This window comes from Pomacea canaliculata, linkage group LG4, assembly GCF_003073045.1.
Source record: "Pomacea canaliculata isolate SZHN2017 linkage group LG4, ASM307304v1, whole genome shotgun sequence".
NCBI classification, from domain to species: Eukaryota; Metazoa; Mollusca; class Gastropoda; order Architaenioglossa; family Ampullariidae; genus Pomacea; species Pomacea canaliculata.
Genome location: NC_037593.1, coordinates 17,532,679 through 17,555,301, shown reverse-complemented (window position 1 = coordinate 17,555,301; position 22,623 = coordinate 17,532,679). Strand labels below are relative to the sequence as shown.

General features: G+C 40.3%; 2 protein-coding genes across 5 annotated transcripts; one reads left to right on the top strand and one right to left on the bottom strand.

Moving 5' to 3' along the window:
* Positions 1-292: 292 nt before the first annotated feature.
* LOC112561380 (carbohydrate sulfotransferase 3-like) lies at positions 293-8,499 on the bottom strand. 3 transcript variants are annotated; one of them, XM_025233849.1, is made up of 6 exons: positions 8,363-8,499; positions 5,511-5,616; positions 4,848-4,964; positions 2,032-2,230; positions 1,565-1,871; positions 293-1,363 (listed from the first exon to the last, which is right to left on the bottom strand). In XM_025233849.1, the coding sequence occupies exons 1-6, from the start codon at positions 8,390-8,392 to the stop codon at positions 785-787; spliced, it is 1,338 nt and encodes a 445-aa protein (XP_025089634.1). In that variant the 5' UTR covers positions 8,393-8,499; the 3' UTR covers positions 293-784. The 3 variants fall into 3 exon arrangements, with proteins under 3 accessions (XP_025089634.1, XP_025089635.1, XP_025089636.1); XM_025233850.1 differs by lacking the exon at positions 8,363-8,499 and adding an exon at positions 6,076-7,234; XM_025233851.1 differs by lacking the exon at positions 8,363-8,499 and adding an exon at positions 6,106-7,234.
* Positions 4,868-22,349, top strand: LOC112561379 (gamma-1-syntrophin-like). Of its 2 annotated transcripts, none has more exons than XM_025233847.1 (14): positions 4,868-4,981; positions 10,336-10,482; positions 10,844-11,005; positions 11,317-11,443; positions 11,830-11,900; positions 12,234-12,355; positions 12,743-12,872; positions 13,066-13,104; positions 13,506-13,622; positions 13,753-13,824; positions 14,142-14,294; positions 15,171-15,263; positions 15,527-15,637; positions 16,047-22,349. In XM_025233847.1, the coding sequence occupies exons 1-14, from the start codon at positions 4,925-4,927 to the stop codon at positions 16,146-16,148; spliced, it is 1,503 nt and encodes a 500-aa protein (XP_025089632.1). In that variant the 5' UTR covers positions 4,868-4,924; the 3' UTR covers positions 16,149-22,349. The 2 variants fall into 2 exon arrangements, with proteins under 2 accessions (XP_025089632.1, XP_025089633.1); XM_025233848.1 differs by lacking the exon at positions 4,868-4,981 and adding an exon at positions 8,434-8,570.
* Positions 22,350-22,623: the final 274 nt, after the last annotated feature.

The window sequence follows — 22,623 nt, the reverse complement described above, 5'->3', positions numbered from 1 at the left end:
GTAATGACGCGGACTGAAACCCAAAAAGTCCAAAACTAAGGGAGAGCACTAAATGAAAAAAGAAAATCACTAGGCGCGTTACCTTTCTTTGACTTTGACCACCCTGCAACTTTAACGTTTAGGGACAGGAATGTGATGTGGTTTTGTGTGTGTGTGTGTTAAGGGGACTGGCTCAGAGGAATCGGAACTATTGTAATGCCAGTATCTAGTGGTAAAAGCGTATGAAAAATGCAGGTTTTTTTTTTTAAATGACACGTACCGCTCATTGAAATGAAAGAACAAGAAACACTCGATCTGTATCAGTAAGGTGTTTATTGTAAAAATTTTCTCTGATAAAGTCATGTTTGTTCTTATATAACGTTTCTTTTTGTCTCTTCTTTGTTTTCTACTTTTCGGTTCAGAGACTGAAAATTTGAAGCCTTCCCCGATCGTAGTCTTACTTTTTTTTTTTACTTTATTTAGGTAACTAGCAGGATACAGTGTGCGCTGTATGTAAGTAAAACTGTCCTTTGCTTGCGGTATAAGTCTGTTTAGTTAACTAAGTGGAAAGACAACGAAATATTAAAAAAAGACTCAAAACTTCACACGTTTAACAGAAATGTCAGGGCGTGTATACAGACCATGAAAAAAATTTCAGCCGCGCTGATTTCAACATCACGCACGCATTCAAAGCATATGGAAACACGTACGGTAATGGCTTTAAGTTTAAGGGGAAAGGAGGGTCTAGCCCGGGATCTGGAGGTAGGAGGGTGGGACCCAACAGACTTGGCAAAAGGGCGGCAAGCTAGATGTTTTCCATGAGGGACTCGCGAGAGGCCAGCGAGGTGTTGATATCGCGCAGGTAGGACTCGCGCGGCACCTTGACAAAACCCACGGCGTCGTACACGTCCTCGCACGCGCTGTCCACGGCCCGAACGTTCTTGTAGCTGCTGAGCGTGCGCCACTTGTTGGCCGCCGCCCACGAGTCTTTGCGCGAGGTGGAGAAGTTGTGGCCGTCCTTCTTGGCCGACGTGATCTTGCGGATGTAGCCCTCGATCTTGGGGGTGAAGCTAAGCTCAAGGAAATCGTACATGCGGCGGGCCGCGGCCACGGCGTCGCGCGCGATCGTCTCGTAGCGGATGGTGCGAATGCGGTCCGGGTAGGACTCGGACAGCAGGCGGATGTTCTCGGCGTCGTCGTTGACCATGCCGCAGAAGGTCTCGGCCGCCTCCTTGATGCCCGTCTTCTCGTAGGTCTTGAGGATGGTCATCTCGGAGGAGAGTGTGCCGCGCGGATCGCGCACCAGGTACAGGACCTTCAGCTTGGGGAACTCCTCCATCAGCGGCCGCAGGATGCGCGCCGGGAAGCGGATAACCTTGGCGACCTGCGCAACACAATGATATATTACAGTTTTCTGTCAAGAAATAATAATAAATGTTCTCTTGGTAATGACATAGGCATAGGCATAATGACATAGGCAACTAAATGCTGTTGATTAAATTTCTACTGCAATTATATATTTCCCCATCATTGTGAGAGTATTGCCTAGACTAACGATGTCTTCTTATTCGTAATTATCACATACCTGGATTTCTTTACTGAGGCACAACTCCTTGAATTTCCACAGACAGCCCAGATATTTAGGGAAGTAGGCCTCGTTCTTGGGGAAATCCCGAAAGCACTTGTAGAATTCGATGGTGTTGTTGCGGTTGAGGAACATGAAGTTGAGAAGGTCGTCTGCCTTGAGGTACTCGAACTGGCACGTGAGGAAGAAGCGCAGGATTTGGGTAGCCTCTACGGAGTAGTTGGCGTAGGTGGGGCTACCCTCAATGGCGTAGGGCTCGGGGTTCACCAGCTCGCCTTTCTCGTTGGGTTTGGGAGCAAACTTGTCGCTAAAACGTGGCAGAAACATGTGTATGAACGTTTTCGAAGACATCTGCATATAGAAAATATATAGACATATAGAAAAAAACAGCACAAAAAAAGAAAAGAAAAAAGACAGAGTTAAGATCCGATGTATGCACAGACCTCTTTCCATACACAAAAACTTACTTTCCGACTATGCTGACGTCATGCAGTTGGTCACTTCCGGTATAGCGGATGATGACCCTGTAGAGCGGCTCGAAGACGAAGAAAGTGCGGGGATCCTGGATGACGATGTCTGCTGTGAAAGACGAGCCACTACGGCCATAGCTGAGGACGATGATTTGACGTTTGTTGGTGGGGTAGTTGTTGGTGCCTTCAATGTTTTCTGAAATAAAAAATCGTAGCATGCTCAGTGGCGTAGGAACCAGGGGGACGAGCGGGGCAGCGTCTCTCTCATAAATGATACTGAGGGGACACGAATGTGAACATCGTTCACTGTCAGCATGGAGTTTACTCCAAAGCAGAGCATCTTCCTACACCACTGTGCTATCTTCAAGTTGCCACCCAGTGCATATCATGCGTGTTTTAGAGAAGGACAACTACCTGCACGAGTCCTTGTCATTTTTCATTATAGTCATTATAATTTTCATTATCATATGCCATTCCTCCCCCCCCCCCCCGTAGAAGCTCAGTATTAAAATAAAAATGATTTTCATGAAGAGGACTTGCAGTGATGAGAATTTTTTTTCCCAAAATGCAATGTACTACTTCTGTCTAGATAGTACAAGATTGGTGTGTATTTCCTTTATATGCATCGACATCAAACGGCTAGTAATGGTTTGTAATTTTGTGTAATGAACCTGTAAAGTTCTACACGCGATACTTTTCAAAGTAGAGAAGTAGTATTATTCAACCACCACCATTCCCCCCCCCCTTTTTTTTTTTTTTCGTTCTCGTGGGACCTCCGAAAACATCACCATGCACAGAAAGAGGTCAAACTCGCGAGACCACATTTGTACACAGATATGTCTGATTAACATAAGTATTTACATCTTGTGTACTTTATATTCTTCGCGAACATGAGACGACCATAGGCAGCAGACTGTGCAGATTGGCAAACGAAAAATCGTTTTGATTAGAATGTTATCGGCATTTTTTATGTGTCTGTGGGAGTGGTGGTAGTGGTGAGGCAGCAGAAGGGACTAGCGCCTCTATTAACTGACTACGAACAGGTGTTCATTGCATGGTACGAGTGCTCGGGTTTTTAATCGATGTAGGTATGTCCCTTCGCGCGAAGTGCATCGACTGACGAAATTTAATATTATCATTTGGCCATCACCATGCAGCGAGCAGCCAAAGATTTACATCACATTTTGAGCTGGTACATGTGGTATGACAGCTATAATGATCCTGTATGTAATTGGAAGGTTGTACCTCATTACTTCTGCTTTATCTGTGCTCGACAATGGCATCTTTTGCACGTAGCGCATTTTTTTTTAAATGGCGGATAACTAAACACTAAACATCCACGTTAGGATCCCAAAGACTTGTCCAGAACCTGGTGTGGTGACCATCAAATCTCAAAGTACACGCGCAGGCGTGCGCCCACTTGCTATGAGAGCACAGAAGTGCATATGCCCAAGTAAATAATAATAACAACAACAACAACAACAACAACAACAACAACAACAACAATAAAACACGTGGCGGTCACGTCGAGAAAACGTAAGCTATGTCCAGATGAGCATCGTTCAAACGACTTGTGCAGAGCATATCGTGGCTTCCAGTGTGTCACACAAACACACACACAGGTGACCCCATGCTGCGTGAGAACAAACACGCAAGTGTTAAAGTAAATAAATTACTGGCTACGAATAGTTTGAAGTTCTCTTCTTCTTTTATCGACTTATGGTCGAAGCATGTGCTGGTGATCAGGCTGATAATAATTAACAAATTCTTTATAAGAGAAAACGTGTTGTCGAGTGTGGTGTAGTAAACAAAAGGTCTACGAATTCTATCATGGTAGCGTCAGATGCCACATGTAGATGCATTGTAGATACTAATGACTCTATCCTTAGTTGTTGAATGGAAAGAAGAATTGAAAGAGGATTTTTGTTGTTTTAAAATTGTAGCCAGTCCCGGTGTCTCAGTGAACCTCATGACCAAGCAGCTAATAAGGATATCTACGTGTACGTGCATTTCTGTCGTGTTATCTTTATTTGTTAGCAGTCTATTTATAGAACTTTCCGCGTGGGTATTGCTGCCAGGAAATATGTATTTACATCTCATATTCGATATAGTGAACAGGACACTTCTTCTTCTCTCTCTCACTCCTACACACTAGCTACATTTAATACATTCAACCGTAGTGAAGACGATGTGTCTGAATCTTTCGTGCCAACGACCGCCACGACCTTGTGGCTATATTGTTCTCCCAACCCTCGCCGATCGCCCGACACCTTTCATGCATCATGTTCGCCAAGTTATCTGCCACTAAACAAACAGAGTGCAGGTAGCTCAGCCTGACGCCGTCGGAATGCGGCAAACACGCGTTTCATCAGCTAAAACTGACGGCGTCGTAATGAGAGCCGCTTGGCACGGTTCATGAGCTGAAGTTGAGACCCTCGGAATGTCACTTTACAACAACTGGAATAACTACACAAGCACATAGCTCCAGAGATGAGCAACTTCTCACGACACATATGTGAAGTTACTGGTCAAGTTCTCTTGATCCGACGAAACAAACAAACAACAATGACCTGTTTTTCAAAGTTTAGCATTCACGGCACATCTTTGTGTGTGTGTCATCTCCATGTCCTTCGTCTTCATCACTATCTGTGATTTAAAATGATTTTAGCGACTCTTTTTGGGTAAACACTCTTGGCGTCTTGCCGAACAGTCGGGATATTGCGCTACACAAAAGAACTTCCGTTGCCGCCAATAGAGAAGAGGGCAAGAGGGGGCTGAGGGAGATAATCAGATAACAAGGGGAAGCAACTCACTGGCTATCGTCGCTCTGGCGGCTGCGGCTTGCTTGATGGCGGTGCTGACTTCTTTGGTACAGTTGCAGGTCTGAGGTATGGAGAAGGTGGTCACCGGGGCACTCCTCTCTTCTCTGGCTGCAACCGTCAAACAGGTGGGTGCTTTAAGCAATGTGTTGCCGTAGATGCGAGAAGCGACAAGGAAGGCTTCATCGAACGGTAAGAGTTTGTCGCGATTTTGAAGTTGATGGCGATTATATCAGAGGGTTGATAAAATTATGTTGGAAAACATGATGCCAAGTAAACAAGAAGACAAAAAGTTGACAAGAAGAAAATGATGATGCTATGGTGGTGGAGGTGGTTGTTGTGGCGACAGCGGCGTTTGGGTGCAAAATTAATGAAAGCTGAAAGTATAATTAAGAGCATTTCCGAAGGACTCTTCCCTAACACTGAGCACACTTAAATTTATCATTACTGGAAAAGGGACACCAACGACTGAACCTTTGTAGTCAGTTCTCTGCTGATTATATTATTTTCCTTTCTTTCTTTGTTTTAAATGAAAGAAAACTAGAGTGTCATTTTTTAAAAAAGATTTTCTATATCGTCTTCTTAAGAATATTCATAATGGAGAAAGGGGGTGGATGTTCCTGACGTCATACATAGGTCAGTAGCATGAGTACTTACAACGTTCCCGCAGCCAGAGATGCTCGCTGTACAAGATGGTCGCCGCGGCGCACAGGAAGAGCGTGGCTACCGCCACCTGACACATTGTGACCCTCACCATCTTGACCTGCCAGAGACAGAAAAGAAACAGCGTCACTCGTATTATCTTGACCTGTCGGAAACATGTACACAACATCACTCGCATCATCTTCACCTGCCAGGACAGACATTTGCACCATCTCCACCTTCCATTCGACCCTGACAGACGGAGGAACTTGTCTGGAAACCACTCCGGTCAGCAGACTGAATTCCCTCTCCTTAGACAATTCACTTGCTGTGTAGCTCGACGGTTTGATAGTCACAGACGAAAGTATGAGAGTATCCGTCTTGAAATGCTCATGCCATGTCATCATCAAAAACAAAACAGATCCCTACTCCCATCCCACTCTCCCTTCAAAAAAAAAAAACCCCAACAAAACAACAACAAACAAACAAACACAAACCCAAAACAAAACAAAACAACAACAACAACAACAAAACACAACAAAACAAACCCTAACGACAACATTAGGAAATGCCCACAAACCTAAGCTGAATTACAAACTCTGGCACTAACGAGAAAGTTTAGAGCTGATTGCGACCCTTCGAGGACCAGTCGTCACCCTGTTTGTCGTGCAGCAGAAGAGGATGGGGATGCGGCACAAGCTTCTGGCCCTCGGCTGACAACGAAAATTCGTCGGCTGCACGCGCAGTGTCGCGTGCGTGAAGCGACGGAGTGGCGGGAAGGGGTGATCGAATGGAGCGCCGATAGAGGGTAACGATCATACCCTCCCCCTCCTCTATTGCGTCTGTTTTCTCCTTTGAACAATGTACTGATAATAATTATAAATTCAAGTAACAAATCATAAGAAATTCGTTAAGCCACACGGCAGATGTCAAGAGTTGAGACAAATGTAAAACGCACATTCTTGTTTGCGTGTATGTGTGTGTGTGTGAGAGAGAGAGAACAGTTGAGTTTCATAAATTATTCATCAGTTTTCGTGATTTGATTACTTTTTGGCGTGATCAGCGTAGGGGTTTTTTTTTCGGGCTCCATGTGTCGGTACAGTAATCGGACCGAAGCTAAACAGTTGGAAAAGAACACACGAATACTGGTTTTAGTCTGACCTGTACATTGTTATCTGTTCGTCAAGGATTTCATATCTCGTCTCGGGTGGCTTGTTCTTTTTCTGCTTGTGGCACCTGTTTACAGCCCCGTAATGTAACCTTTGATCTCTCTTCCGCTCCCTCTTTCACATCAGCAGGTGATGACCTACACCAAGTCGGTCTCAAAAGTCGTTTTGTGTATTTATATCGCATTCCTGTCGCTTGTCAGAGTTGGTCGCAGTCATACTTGTTGTCTTTCGTTGATTTTACAGTGAATCGGACCGTCTTTTCGCTCATGTTTCCTGTTCCATGATAGAATGTCTAATCCATCTTCCTTATCTTTGCACATCTGATCACCACCCTAGGGAGGTGTCCTCGTCAAATAATTGAATGTTCAGAATGCAGTGAGAAACACGGACACGATGCTCAAAGTGAAACTAATAGTCAAATGCTCAGAATGTGCTGACAAGAGTTGGGGTAGTTAATGCTTTTAGGTCATCCAAATCGTTCGCATCCATCTTACATTGTCTTCTTTGTAGTACGCCGGTCCAGCAGACCTATATGTAATTTCTTGAAACAAAGTGCACCCCACCAGTCTTTTTGTGTGTGTGTCCGCGGGTGAGTGGGTTGGGAACTCTTAATCTGTCGATTCCTGATTGAGCGACCCGATGATGACGCCGTACTAGTTCTATCCAGGAGCGGCCTGTGCTTGATTAAAACTGGGAGTAATTAAGGGATTGACTACGAAGATCGATCACCAGTTGTGACCGACACAGTACGTGTGTGACCAGGGATCAATGGTAAGGGACAGGGTAGGAGAATGAGAGGGGGGTAGAGTGTGAACAGAAAAGCTAGCTACTGCGGCCACAGATGAGAAGGTCTGGTGCTGCTGATGTTACACAAAATTAACGTGCGAACCCCATGATGTGTTCAAGAGTAGTTCTGTGTAAACGATAAAATCCAGATGCGCTGTACATTGTGCTGTTAAACCACACAAACAGTTCATCTCCTTGGCCTATAGGACGCTCAGAATGAAATGATCGATGCGCACAGAACAACCGGAATAAAATAATAAGCATAAATGTGACGTGCTGGAGGACATAATGAACACATTATTTTTCATCATTAAATGAGCACAGATAGAATACGCAGACTGAAATAATGTGCACAGAAAAGATGCTCAGCGCAACGAGCACAAAATGCTCAGGATGAAATGGTGAGCATAGGATGCTCAGAATGAATAACGTGTCAGAATGTCGCGATATGCTTGATGGTATGTACAGACAAGAATGCAAACTAGCACAGAAGTTGTACTTTAAAATTGCACAGGGATAAAATTAAAATAGAATATAATAAAAAGCCTATTGGGAAAGAAGGACGTACGTGATCTCTAAAGGTGTGTGTCAACCTTCGGGTACTTGAAGATGAATATAGTACTGTTGCTTAGATCGTTTCTGTTTGCCCATCAGCATTAAGTCTTTCAACACATTACATACTGGATGAAATGATGTTTCGTCTTAAAAAAAAAATCTCTGTCTTGAACAATTGAATAAGCAATTAATGGCAATATATATATCATAGCTATAAAACCAAAATTAACAAGTATTTACGAACTGTCTACAATCTACGATTAAAACGAAATCGAAATAGAACTGAACGATACACCATCATTATCAGTATAAGAATTAAATATTTTGAGGGTGGGGTGGGGGTGGGGTGGAACATACCCAAATGGTTAATCTCTTCAAGGACGACATTCCTGAAACTCTGAATCCCCAAATGGTTCCTTACAATCTCGGTGCCCTCCAGGCGAATTTGGAACCGTCAGTGCCGTCGGGGAGCAGGAAGGCAGAATGTGGACGTTCCTTGATGAGAGTGGCAATCATATAACGTCTCAAGCGTTTATGCACGATCGAGCTATCTAAGATGGAAGAGGTTGGTGTGACAGATGTCCTTATAATATGTTTTGTTCGTGGCTGATTGTCGTCTGCTTGGCTCTGTGTGCTTGCGGGTAGCACAGCTTTGGCGAGCTTAGTGGACGCGAATATTTACAGGAGTACTTGTTGAATGCAGTCAAGTGGCGGAAGGTAGAAAGAAAAATAAAACGCTTTCCACATTGCATGTTTTACGAATCTTCTTAAATTATTTACTTCTGAAATCTCAGGATTTTTCACCAATTCATTAATTGTTGACAGTTGGTGCGATCGAATTATTGGCGTAGATGAGTCTGTGTTATCAGTTTAGTACTGCAATCCTCGGAAAATTGAGCTTCGATTCATTGTCAACAGTCCGGACGCATGTGCACGCACACACACAGATAAAAACATACACTCACGCGCATACGCGCGCGTTCCCGCACACACACTCAAAAAAAGAGAAATGGAGAGAGAGCAAATGAGAGAAAAACACAAGTGAGGGAGACACAGGCAAACGCTTTTATGTCAAGTCCTTTATGATGCTATTCATAATTGTTCTTTTGCTACTTCTATGACAACAAGTTGCCATTTCATCAGCCCCAATTCCAGACCTAACCCAAACACTAACTTATGCAATAACCTTTGATGCACTGTTCTAGTCTTATTGAGTTATATACTAAAACGAAAAATCCACAAACAAACAAATGCAGCAAGTTACTAAAGTAACAACAAAAGCTCAATGTATATTATGAGGCAGATAGAACATTTTTATGATTATTAACACAATATGTCTATTCAGAATACTAAATTAAGCTTTTGACAGAGACATTGTTTGGTTTGAGGAAACTGTCGTAGATTGCCTAATACCCATAATTTGGCATTTATAGTTATCTCACTTTGAAGGTATCATAAAATCGTTTCTTTTTTAATCAGAAGCTGTTGCAGAATTAAGCATTAAATGTTAGTGTATAAGAGAGAGAGATAGTTCGTGTTATGTAGTTTAATTTGTTAGTATTTTCCTTACTAACTTGTACACAATTACAGATTATTGATATTACCCTCTTGATCAACTAATTTTCATTTGTAATATACTGATAACCAGCATTTAGTCTTCAGCAACTAATGTTTGTGGCATACTAATGCAGCTAATTATTATTTCTGTTGTCTGTGCCTGTAGAAGCATCATTTATAAACTTTATAATTCTTCTTGATAAATATCCTTGTTGCATACTTGGAAAATGTTTCTTCAGTATGTAAAAGAACTTTTCATAGGAGCTGTTTTGGAAACCTAGAGGTACAGTGTTGTAAAGCAGACTTTACAAGTGTGTGCAGCTTTAGTAACACAAAAGATAAGGATGCTTTATTTATTTTTTCATACACTTGATCATCAATTAGCTATCCTGAAAGAGTTGGAGAACCATATAATATCATTTTTAGATAAAATAAATAAAATAAATGTATTACTGGTGACACAAAAGAACTTTCACAACATCGCACTAATTTTGAAAGAAGCAGACTCTGTCTTCTTCTTCCTAATCATCCCCAGTAGAGCATAGGGCCAAATTGTGCTTGTGTTGTATTTGCGGCTTATGTAGCAGGGGTTGTTTTACAGGGTGGGGTTGCTAGCCCCACGCCCAACCCTCCTCCTTCATCCGGGCTTGGGACAGGCATGTTGGGGGGGTCCAGGCAGAGTTAGCAGACTCTGTAGTTTGATTAAAATATGGGAGAGCTGTAGTAGAAATGTTGGGACAAAGATCAAAGTCATGTGCCTGGTGCTGTTGCAGACAAAGAAAGGCGTGCTGAATGTGCAGGATGGGCACAACCAGGTGCACACAGTACAGTTGGTATTGTACCCTGATGCCTTACTGATTCAGAAAGAAGAGTGGGTCAACATGCCCCTGGAAGATGAGGACGAAGTCTTCCTCAACATGGTGAGGCTTTTACCTAAACAGAGTAGCTCAGTTTGTATATAACAAGAAGGTAGTGTTCTTTGTTATTGAGAGTATCCTTTTCTAAAAAAGATAGTTGTCATATTTAAGGGTATGTTACAATTTTTCAAGGGAATGATATTTTAAATAACTTCCTCCTATTTCTAAGAAATGTGGTACAGTATATTTCTTGATATTATGTTATTTATTTTCTATGACTGAAAATCACTGAACCTGTATTAAACTAGTTTGAAACTTTTCTACTTGAATATGCACACTGAAAGTTTGTGCAGTTGACTCATGTGCATCATTAAATTATTAATGATTTCTAAATAGTGTTATTTATGGTACATTTGATTGACAGGTTAGAGAGGTTGAAATCCAACGAGGAGGAGGAGGAGGAGGGCTGGGTCTCTGTGTAAAGGGAGGAGCAGAGCACCGTTTACCAGTTCTTGTCTCCCGTATCATTAAAGACCTACCTGCTGATCACTGCAAGCAGCTGCTAGTTGGAGATGCCATTTTACGAGCAAGTGCCTTTTGATGCATGTCCTCTTTCACTCTTTGCCTCTGTGTCTATTTTACAGTCACATAGTCACTTTCTTAGTCACATGTTTCAGCCTGCTTCAGATTTCACAGGTGTGTCTCTTGTGCTTAGAGTTTTTTTCTTCATTGTCTTTTTATGCTTCACTTTATTACTGTAAGAATTTATTATTTGCTTGGAATCAAATGACTTAAATGTATTTACCCTAATAATGTTGATGACGATGAGATATGATGAAAAAGGTTTATTAAATGTTATCTGCCAGATTGGCTGACATCTGTAGGTGCCTTTTGCAGGTGAACGGCATCAATGTAGAAACGTGTACCCATGATGAAGTGGTGACATTGCTAAAGCAGGCAGAGGGGGACACTGTGACACTGGCTGTGCGACACTTCCGTCCTGCATCACACTTCCTCAACAAAAGTAAGTGCAGGATCTGTAAACATTATCGTGTCTGCTTGACTGGAAGGTGAGCTGGTTGAAAGGTCATAGATCTTGAACATGTCAAATTCATGAGCATGCAGAAATAGTTATAGTGATGTCTATTTATCCAGATATTTATTACAATTAAGATTTAGATTGAACTGATGATTAGTCCTTCCATCTATTGTATTCATGTTTCTTTTATGTTTTATAATTCTAAGAAGTCAGTTATTTTTGACTGATTTCTCAATGTACTGATGAATTGTATTCCTTTCATTGTTCGTTGGCTGCTGCTGTCATTCTATCATGCCATCCATTCTGTTAATATTCATTTTTATTCCATGCTTTACTCTTGGGTTGATGCCTGGATCTGCCTGAATCTGCAGAGAATGATGAGCGTGAGGAGCCAGCAGAAGATGCTTCTGCTGTGGTTACACTGCCTGAAACTGGTGATGAGGTCTGTACTTGCATCCATGTCATAAAAGGAAGGAAATCAACAGACATACTTGCACACAATAAAAATATGTTGGCACATGTACTTGAATGTATCACAGAAATGTATATTTGCATGTGTTTGTACAGAAAGGGGCATGTTGGCATATCAGAAAAAGATATGCAAAGTTTCATCAAATATTAAATCTTGTCATGAAAAATATGAATGTTAATTTTTTGCACTTTGCTTTGAAAACTTTCAAATGTTATCCCCTGTTTGTTATAGTCAAAGAGTGTGAGGAAAAAATATGAAAGGAAGTATGCCATGGAATTCTTTTGTGCTTCTGTCCCTAAACAGAGTCTTGGGGTGCGGCATATACCTGCTTTGCCAAAACTAGAGAAGCAATGGATGACAGCAATAACTATCCCTCTTTTATATGCACGCCTGACACGATACCTTGCAGGCACAGATAAACTCAGGTGAGTTTTAATCTCTCCAGAAGACTCTTAGAAGATTTATTTGAGTAATGTATTATCTTGAGTATTCTACAGTTGTGGCAGGTAGGGTAACACTGATTTATGACAAAAAGCTCCATAGGGAAGAGAGCAGACCTCTACTTGTCGTGGTGCAACAGTTAGCACTTGTCACCAATACAGATCTGTGTATAGGGCTCGCTGCAACACCTAAAAATTCAATTCCCCCTTCCCATCCCCCAACCTGCACTTGTGTCTGTTGAGAACTAGTTACTGATGGGTCTTTGTCATCAGAAAGTCAAGAGTACAGCTGACAACATCTGAAGCCATGGACCTTAAAATGATGCATGTTATTAGTGATTTCTTAAAGCTGTGCTATTGCTCTTTGTGCAGAAGCAACTCATTTCAAGTGATTGGGGTGGATGGTTCTCAGTCAGGACCAGTCATCTGCCCAGACAACCGCAAACTAGCTGAATGGATCCAAGCCATTACATCTAATACCCAGGCTTTGCTGACACAGATGGTATAATCAAGTTGATAAAGATCCTTTGTCTCATTTTTTAAACAACATAAAAAGAATTAATTTCTGTTCATTCTTGCATCAACTTAATTTTAACGAGAAATGCCAGGTGTTTAGATTGTGTAAACATGGCTTCACTTTCAGTACTGTACATGTTCTACTTACGTGTACTATGTCTGTCTGATTGTCATGTCAGATCCAGATGACGAACCGCTTGCTGCCTCCTGCTGATCATGTAAGTAAATGATTTGGTCTCATAAATGATATTTGGTCTTTAAGACAACCATCATTTACCTAAATCTATTATTAAAACAATACTTAATCGGAAAATATTACAAACTCTGTTTTTCTGTCCCTTTATAAACTATCCCCACCATGTTGAGAAAAACCTTCTCTATGAAACTAAATGATATGATTCCAGAGAGCTAGAGAGTTGTTGCCTGCATCACATGCATGTTAACTGAACTACATAAAGCTGGAATATAAGTTAGAATGCCTTGTCTTGTTATTGAAAAGCGTTTCTTAAGTGGACAAATAAATTTTACTTTTGTTAAGATCTTTAAGCTATACTCTTCTGACAAGTAATTTAGATGATTGTCTTATTATGAAAATCACTCTTTTCCTTTCTTGCCACAGATAATGCACATGGTGTGGACACACCAGCGGATGCCTGCTGACCGGCACCAGCAGCCATGGAAGCCCAAGTTTCTGGCCTTAAAATCTTCAGATGTCTTCCTCTTTGACCATCCCCCAGTAAGTGCATTTTTGCTCAAGGAGCAGGCAGAAATGCAGATGTGTTGAGCATTATCTCAAACAACAGGAAAATCCTCAGTTTTAGAATGTATGCATGCACTTTACATATATCTTTATTTATTGTTGACAGATGCATGCAGGTGATTGGTCCAGGTGTGAAATCAAGCACAAGGTGTATGAATGCATGTTCAAGATATTAAAGGTAGGTAAGGGTCACTGCAATGGGATTTTCTATTTTTAATGCTGTTTATGTTACAGTTTATGTGTATAGGTAAAGTAGCTTTTAGAACAAATAGCTTTTATCAGATAAGCCAACATTCTGCATCACTCATAGCTATGGCCACAGTTTGTACTCAAGAGATGTTAGCTCTATGTCTTTTGTAAAGAAGTGCAATGGATGCAAACTTTTTTTTTTTTTTTTTTGAGGTGGGAATAAGATCCAGATAAAATTTGTTATTTGTCCTCTTTGCGCCAAGGGCACAGAACCCATTGATCAGTTGCTCTGCTTCATGCATACAGGATACAGAACTTCCAGACGACAGGCAGCACTGCTGCTGCATTCAGACAGGAACCCGTGAGTCTCTTTGCCTGTCGCTGGACAGTCGAGCTGACCTCCTGCATCTTGAGAAGGCCTGGTACCATGCCAGCAACACGGCAGTCAAACGTTTAGTGGTGAGCTTGTCTTACTTTTACTTTTTGTCTTCCACACTGTGGCTGTGTCCGTGCTATTACTATCACTTTAGTGGAGGAGGCTGTCCAGTGGCGCAATGGTCACCAGTACAGTAAAGGTTGGCTCTCTGGGTTCAGCTCTCATCTCAAGCATGCTGTTTCTTCTCTGCATGTGGCATCTGTTTACAGCACTAACTTCTTTGCTATGATGGAGCCCTATTTGTTTGGCACAGTGTAAAACACCAATCCCCCTACCCAGCCTCCTGTATTCTTCATGAACCTAGCTACAACTACTGGTGTATATTCAGAAGGTAGTTACTGAGTCACTGTTTTAATTGCTAACACATGTTTGTTAAAACAACTGTACAGATGCATAATTGATTTTAGGTAAACTAATGAGGCCTCAACCTTTTCTCCATTTTCCAAATATGCATGGCATGTTTTTAGGCAGTTGATACTGAAGCTGTACAGGTGTTACAAGTTAGCTCTCTGTGAACATGTGTAATGATGCCAATAGATTAGTTGAGAAAAGGTGTATGAGACTGAGACTTTTCTCTGGTGTAGTATCTACCACCTCTCCCTGGTTCTGCCCTTGGAGAGGTTTGTGAGGGCATTGGGTTGACATCTGTGGTGGTTCATGGATTTAACATTTAACAGGATTGTTCTCTCTTTTCTTACACATGGGGACGAAAATATAAGTAATCAGTCGCATTCAGTTTTTGGCACATGGGAAAATAGAACAGACTGCTCTTTCTGCGTAAAAATCTTTTACAATAATTGCAGTCTGGTGCTGTTACAATCATAAGAGACTTAGACAAGGAAGAAAATAATGTGGATAGATAAACTGAAGATTTTTTCCGCCATCCATGCTGTTCACAGAGCAAGACATTTGGGTGTACCTGGCGGGGTAACCTTTCAGGTCTCATTCTGGACATGGACCAAGGATTTTCTCTCTATGACCACCAGACAAAGGTGAGGTTGTTTTTCAGTCATAGGTTGCTGCATGTGTGAGCGAGTGAGAGATAGAGTGTGTTGGGAGTAGGAAGCACTAGTGAGTGAATATCATATGTGTACTTTAAGACTTCCTGTGTATATGTTGGCCAGTCCAGGAGGTCTTTGCAGATATGGGTTCAGGTATTATGCATTAACCCTACTTCTTTTTCGCAGTTTGCTGACATCTTTATCAAAATAAGAACCATGCTAAATGGCTTCTGTATGCTGTTTTTCCTGTGCAGAGCTTCATGTGGACATACCGATTTTCTCAGTTGAAGAGTTCCTCCGATGATGGCCGCAACAAGCTCAAGTTGCAGTTCAACAATGACATGACCAAACAGGTGGACACTCGGGTAAATAAGCTGTCTGAATATGATTATGATGTCTCATGCATTGATATAGCATGCTTAATATACTTAAGCCTTTTACCAGTGCAGGTGGAGCCATCTACTTTTTCGCCTTAGCAAGTATCACTTTCTTATCCTACCTGTTGGTCTTGTGTAGTTTTATAAATTCCTTTCGCTTTGCTGTTGGTTCCTTTACCTCATTATGTAGAAAACATGTACTTAGTGCACTTTAGTGAAATCTTAATTCTTAATTCACATTGCCCTAACTCATATGATCAGTTGGATGTTTTGAGTTAAAATTAAGGGGGAGGACGTAAAGATAAATAATAAAACAGTGAGATTTTAGAGTTAAATATGTATGAAGAAACAGCTGCCTGATACACAGTTCAATATTGTTTCCTGTATTTTGGACCAGGAGCTGGAATGCACTGACCTGCAGACACTAATCTTCTGCATTCATGCCTTTCTGTCAGCAAAACTCTCGACCATTGATCCCACTTTTTTGGCAAACTACTGATGCATTCTTGTGATTCATCTTCATCCACGTAGTCATCTTGTGCAAGAATTTGTACCCTGTATAGTTGGTTGCTGAGATCCCAGGTGTTTATTGCCGAACATCTAATGTGTCAACAGGATGGTCTTGGAAATAATGTTCATCTTTCACTAAGATATCTTGACATAGGTTTTTTTTTAATTTAAAAAAAAAACAACACAAGAAGCATTCAGGACCTGTTCAGCTATGAATGACTAATGAGCTTAGTGACATATTCAGGATGTCTTCCAGCAACTGGGGAGATTCTTTCACTGCTGATACACAAGCATCTGTGATGCTCATAAGAGGTACACCTGGACAAATTTGTATGGCAAACAAACTGCCACACCTTCAGAATGCAGCAACAGAACCTTGAAAACATCTCTTCAGGTGGCTTTCATTGACACTGGCATGAAATGTTCATTGCATAGACACCAGGGATGTATGCATGTATCAATATGAAAACATGTGTATGAACATTTCCAAGGCTGATACAAGCAAACATAAATGGATAAAGATGAGAGTTCAGAGGACATGGTTTTTCTTTGACATAAACATTCAAAAGTGATATACACACTTGTGACGGGGACACTTTGTGTAATGATTTGCACTTGTAGAAAGTAGGCTGGAACTGGGCCAGTGTTGAGATTGGATTGGCCTGCCGGTGATCAGACTGCTGTACAGGTCTCAGAAGGGTTGTTGTTTTGTTTGTCAGCACCATACCACTGCAGTCACATCACTGTTGTGTAAACATGAATTATCATCTTTTGCAGATCTGCAACACCATTTTCTGTTTGTAAGTTAGTGAGCCTGTAAGCCAAATGCTTAGCATTGCTTTGCCTGTCTTCCTGTGTAATCACCACTGTGGAATTGGTTGCATTGCCTTCATTTGTCTGTAATCATGGCAGCAAAATAATTTGCATTTTCATTGTTCATGCAGGAGCTAAATATGCATTTGCCTTCGTTCATAATATGCAGGTATCTTGGTCCCTTACATCTTTTGCACAGATTTTGCATCAAAGGCAATTGGTGTTTTCAGGAAGTGTTGATAGATTTTTATTAATTTCTTTTATTTATTTTTGTGAGATCTTCAGCTGCTAAGAAGACTTTGCTTTACTCTTGTATGCATTTCCCCCCCCACTTGTCAAGAAACAAGTTTTGATACAAGCTTACAAGGTGAAGAATAAAATGCAGTTTTCTGTGATGTAGTGTGGTCAGTGGCAAGTCCCTGCCCACACACACTGTAAATAATGTCCTGTTCTCACTATGTTGTGACTTGTTACTTCAGCTACCTGTTTGTTCCTGTAGCCTTCTTTCTCCTGCCTCATTCTTCTACCTCTCCTTAGCTCCCCAATCCCTGTGTTCCCCATTGGAAGTTTCACAATGATATGAGGGGTTTATGAGCATTTTATTAATATTTGCATACATTCTCAAAAGGTTTATATTTTAAACCAGAATGTTTATATTAGACTCATTTATGCATATGTGCAATAAACCTTGTGTGTGTGTATGAGAGACACTTCACAAAGACAAGTCAAGGAAATGTGCCATGAGATGTGCTTCACAGGTCAGGGTTCATTTCCTCCTATGTCATATACATCCTGACTTGAAAAGTTTGAAGTATTATTTGAAATGTGTTCAAAGAGAATTTTTGGGCTTGCTGGGTATTTTTAGTCCTTCAAGGTGCATTATTGACCAACTGGTGTAGTCAGTGTTTGAAATACAGCATTTTTAGCTGTAGTCATAATCTTATTATTGGTCTGTGGGAAAATGTCAAAGCCTTCCATGTAGTGCTTGATTATGGGGCGATAGTGTTAATGGATGCAGTCCTTTATTCTTCTGTGGGTAGCTAACAGAACCAATGACATATGTCAGTTATGTTTATAAAAGTTTTGCGTAGATTACTAGAGTGTTTGCCTGTGCAGCTATTTCATTCTATAAATGCATAGGATAGTTGGATGCTAGTCACTAGTTCATAATATACTTCACATGCAAGTTCTATCTACAACATGCTGCTACAGTGTTTGTTTATGACTTCTTTGTTGGGCATTAAAGCATTAAAAAATAAGGGTATGATTCTCAGAACAGATATTTTTCTTTTTTAAAATGAGATGACTTTCTTTTGTTTGGTATTTGACAAATCATAAAATGCCGCTTGAATTAGAATTATTGCTTGGTTTTCAGTTTGCTAAAGTTATCTACAAATGTGTGAAGGGTTTAGATGCATCTTTGTGTAGAGATCCTGAAAAATGTGCATCAAACATTTGTTCTCACATGACTGCCTCAGTTTTGTTGTCACAGGTTGTAGTTTTGTTGTGACAGCTACAACTATTCATCTTGACACTTCATTACTGTATGTGCTAATTGCACAAAGTAAATAATACTGCATTTCTTGCTCACACCGTAACAGGTTAAAACTAAATCCTAAAGTTTACTGTGTAATACAGCCAACTTATTGTCCACCAGGGTGGACTACGTTAAAGGGAGGTAATGTCTGAACTGGATGTTGAAGGGAGTTAATGGCCAGACAATTTGGCTTTGTTTTTGCTTTTACTTGTGACTCATTTGAGTTTAATAGACTTTGTCAGCAGTGATTTAAGTATTACCCAAATGCTTTTCCCCCCCTACCCCAGCACCAACTTCTTCAAGAAGTTGATAGCTGAATAGCTAGAACACTAGTAAATTTGATCCCTGTGGCATGGCAAACTTACCCCCAGTTGACCCAGCTGTTGGAAATGGGTACCTGGCTTCATAGAGATTTGAGGAAAAGGTTAAGCATCGAGAATGAATGGTGATGGGCACCCCACTCATGAAAAAAGCTGGCCTTAAGAAAAGTCTGGTCTCTCTTACCTCATTTCTCCCACCCACCCCCAACTTCTGAAGGTTAGGGGTAACCCTTATTTGCGGCCCTGTGCTCCACTGGGGTGGGGGTGTTTAGGAACAAGAAAAAGAATCATTATTTACTTCACCCACACACCTCTTACATCAACCCATTATTTGTGTCTGGTAAATTTATAGGTGTACCCTTTGTGTATCACTGAATTCCTATTCTTCAACCAGACTGTATTGATTTAAACATGTGACCCAATCCTTTTAGCAAGACTGTGTTCAGGTTTGTCTTGAATGTTTTGGTTTAGATTTCCAGCAGTTTCTTTTTTTCACTTGACCCTGTAATTTTCTGTCCCACTTCAACTACAAGTTTTTATTGGTGTGCTTCCAGCGCTGGTTTTAACATCGAGCTTTGGATATTGGTGATATTTTTAGTGCTTTGTACAGTCTTAATTGTTTGTTATACAGTAATTTCTGGTGGTGCTTTTCTGCTGGCATGAACTTGTATACTCATGCATACATGCTACGGACTCCCCACAGGCCAACAGGAAATTTTTTTTTTTCATGCTTTAATGGTTTGATGCTTTGAAACTTGCACTCATGACATGCTTGTTGTTTGTGAACAGTCAGCTTCAAAGACCAAAGCCAAAAATGCATGGGTGTGTGGTTTGTGCGTTAATTTGCTCAGAGACCAAAGCTTCTTTTCCAGGAGGGGTAGTGGGAGACAGAAGCTGGAAGTGTGTGTGTACATTATGCATGCAGAGTTGTAATAACCACATTGGTAGCAGTTGTTCCCTTTCTCAAGCCAGTTAACAACAATGTGATACTGTAAAGGCTTATCCTTGCATGGGTTGTTTATTAGTTTGACCTAGAATGGTACATGTGTTAGTATAGTTTTTACTTGTTTCATATTGTCTGTTTCATTTAAGAAAAACTGTTTCAAAGTTGATTACTTGGAGAGAGAAGGGTAACATTTTAGTTTTCAAACTAATTTAAATGTTGATTTCTTAAATGTGTCATCGTTTTTAAAGAATCTGTTCTTGATATGGTGAGAATTGTGTCAATGTGATTTGCACAACTATTTTCTTTTTAAATAGATTTACTAAGAGATTATTTTAGAAAATATGTGGTCCTTATAATAACTTGTTTCACTTGGTCCGGCATATATGCTCATATATGCCAGACTTAACAAAAATTGGTCTGTGTGATAAATATAAGAACTAGTGTAAGTGACTTTATATGAAGGGTATACCAAGTAAACATGGATTTACTTCTTGTTCCTGATGTTGCCAAGGCCTGTAAATACCACTGACATATTTATTTTTCTTGGTTGTGTAAAGGCTTTTTCTTGGTCAGTGTGTCAGATATGTTCTTTCTGCAGCATTCGTTTAAGATTTCAGGTCATCTCTTTGATGTATCTCTTTTATGCTGATACAGCAAGTAATAAAGAAGTAGAAGTCAGAGTATTGCAATTATTATTCCTAATGTTAACTTTCATAATCATTAGTATTACAAAAAAAGAAAAACAGAGATATGTATCTTTCGTTGCATTTTCATTTTCAGCAAAAAATGTAAATGTTGACAATGCTACTTTAGTAATTTAAAGAAACTGCCTCAATATTATCACCATAAACAATTTCCTTACTTATGAAAAAAGGTTATTAAACACATCTTTTGGGGCCCTATGCTCCTCGAGGAGTAACAAGGACTAAACTAATACACATCTTTTGGTTTAGAAAAAATTTCTCATTTGAGCAAAGTTTTTTTCGTAAACATTTGTTGCTGACCATTTTGTTTCATCGTACATTATTTATTTAAAATGTATTTGGTTTTTTTTCCCCCTGCTTGTGACATGCACCTCGGTGTTCAATTTAAGCCATTAATCATTATCGTCTGGGTATGCAACATTGATATGCACATTGTTTGGTTGCCTTATATTGATACGTCCTTGAGTATCATCAGTAACCCTTTGTCATGGCGTGCAACTCATCTTTGTTACTGTTAACAACTGCAGTGAAAAAGGTATGTAAATCTTTAGTCTGATGATATCATCTGTAACACTAGTTCCAGTAGGAAAGGTGACTTCCTCCTAAGTGTGCTGACTTGGAAGGTGTCAGCTTTTACTTCACTGTTGCTAACCTTGGGCTGCCATGACAGTAATTTGTGTACAGTTTGCATGCTGTGAGGAGATCAAACGTTTTGCACTTTTTGGTGGAGTATTTTTGGTTTCATTTAGACACTGATAACCATAACTGATAACTCGTTTGCTGTCAGAGTGGACACCACTCAGTTTGTGATGCAGCAGCAGTACACAATCTACTACACAATACAAATCAAGAGTGAAAGAGTTAAGTGAAAGTAAATGAGTTTTAGCTACTTTATTTGATCTTTCCTAACCTTTTAGCTAGTGAAACATTTTCTGTAAAAACTAGTTTTAAAAATCTGCCCCTAAGACACTCTACTGTTAGTAATGTCAATGTTGCCAAAGATTGAGATGAAAATTCCTCAATATTTTTCTTTATAAGTAAGGAGACTTAGGGACAAACTCTGCAAAATGTGTGCAGACATGAAGATTAGCAACTCTCTGGTTTTGTCTTCCTATGAACTTCAATTTTGTGCTAAAATTTACTGAGGTTCTTTTCCGATATTAATGGTATCTCCTTGTGGTCTAGCCTCTGTCAAAGCTGTTGTCTGCATCACTAAATGGGCACTAAAAAAAAATATACATCAGTATGCTCAACTGGTGAGATGAACTCAAGAAAGCTGTCTGAGCTATAAAAGTTCTTACAGGATCAGAATTTTCCATCATTGCACTTACAGAAAACACTTAACCATGGCAGCATAGCTGTGAGAAGGGAGCAAGAATTATGCTCGTCTGTTTAGTTTGAGACTGGCATTTAGGGAGAAATTTACTAGTGGAGAACTATTTTTACATTTTTCTTTTGATAGGCTTATCACACGACAGTGCCCACTGTTACCTAGTGATATCAAACAGATTGGAACACTTGTTGAAAGTACCCTCACTGGGAACCTGGCATGAAAAAGATGGGTCTTGGTGTGTTATGTTATTCTGTTTATGGCAGCTGTTAAGATGTTACTGCATGAAGGAGATCTGTTTGCTGGTGACTATGGTGGCACCCTTCCTTCCCCCATTTTGTGAATGGAAATTGTTTTTGTTTGCACATGGGCACATTTTATACCTGTGCCTTTTTTGATTATTAGTTTCTCCCATTTATGTGTGCAAGTGATCCATCTGTTTAAGATCTTTTGGATAAATATGGGTGATTGGCAAAGGAGAACATTTTTTTCAATAGATTGGTGACAATGTTTCCAATAAATTTTTTATTTCATGCTACAGCCATGTTTTTGTGAATGAACGAATGGAGGTGGGGGGGGGGGGAACTGCCATGCTGTGTACGGAATTCATTGTCTGACTTTTGGTGCAAGCAGGACGAACACTAGGTGCTTTGCAAATTGTTTATTGATATTTGTGTTGTGATATTCAGAATACTTCTGTGTTTTTAAGTTGATTGCAAAGAAGCTTAGGCTAGTACTATGCAAACACCTGTTTACATGCATATCAGGAAAACAACAGGTAAACCTTTCTGAAGAAAATATGAAGATTTTAATC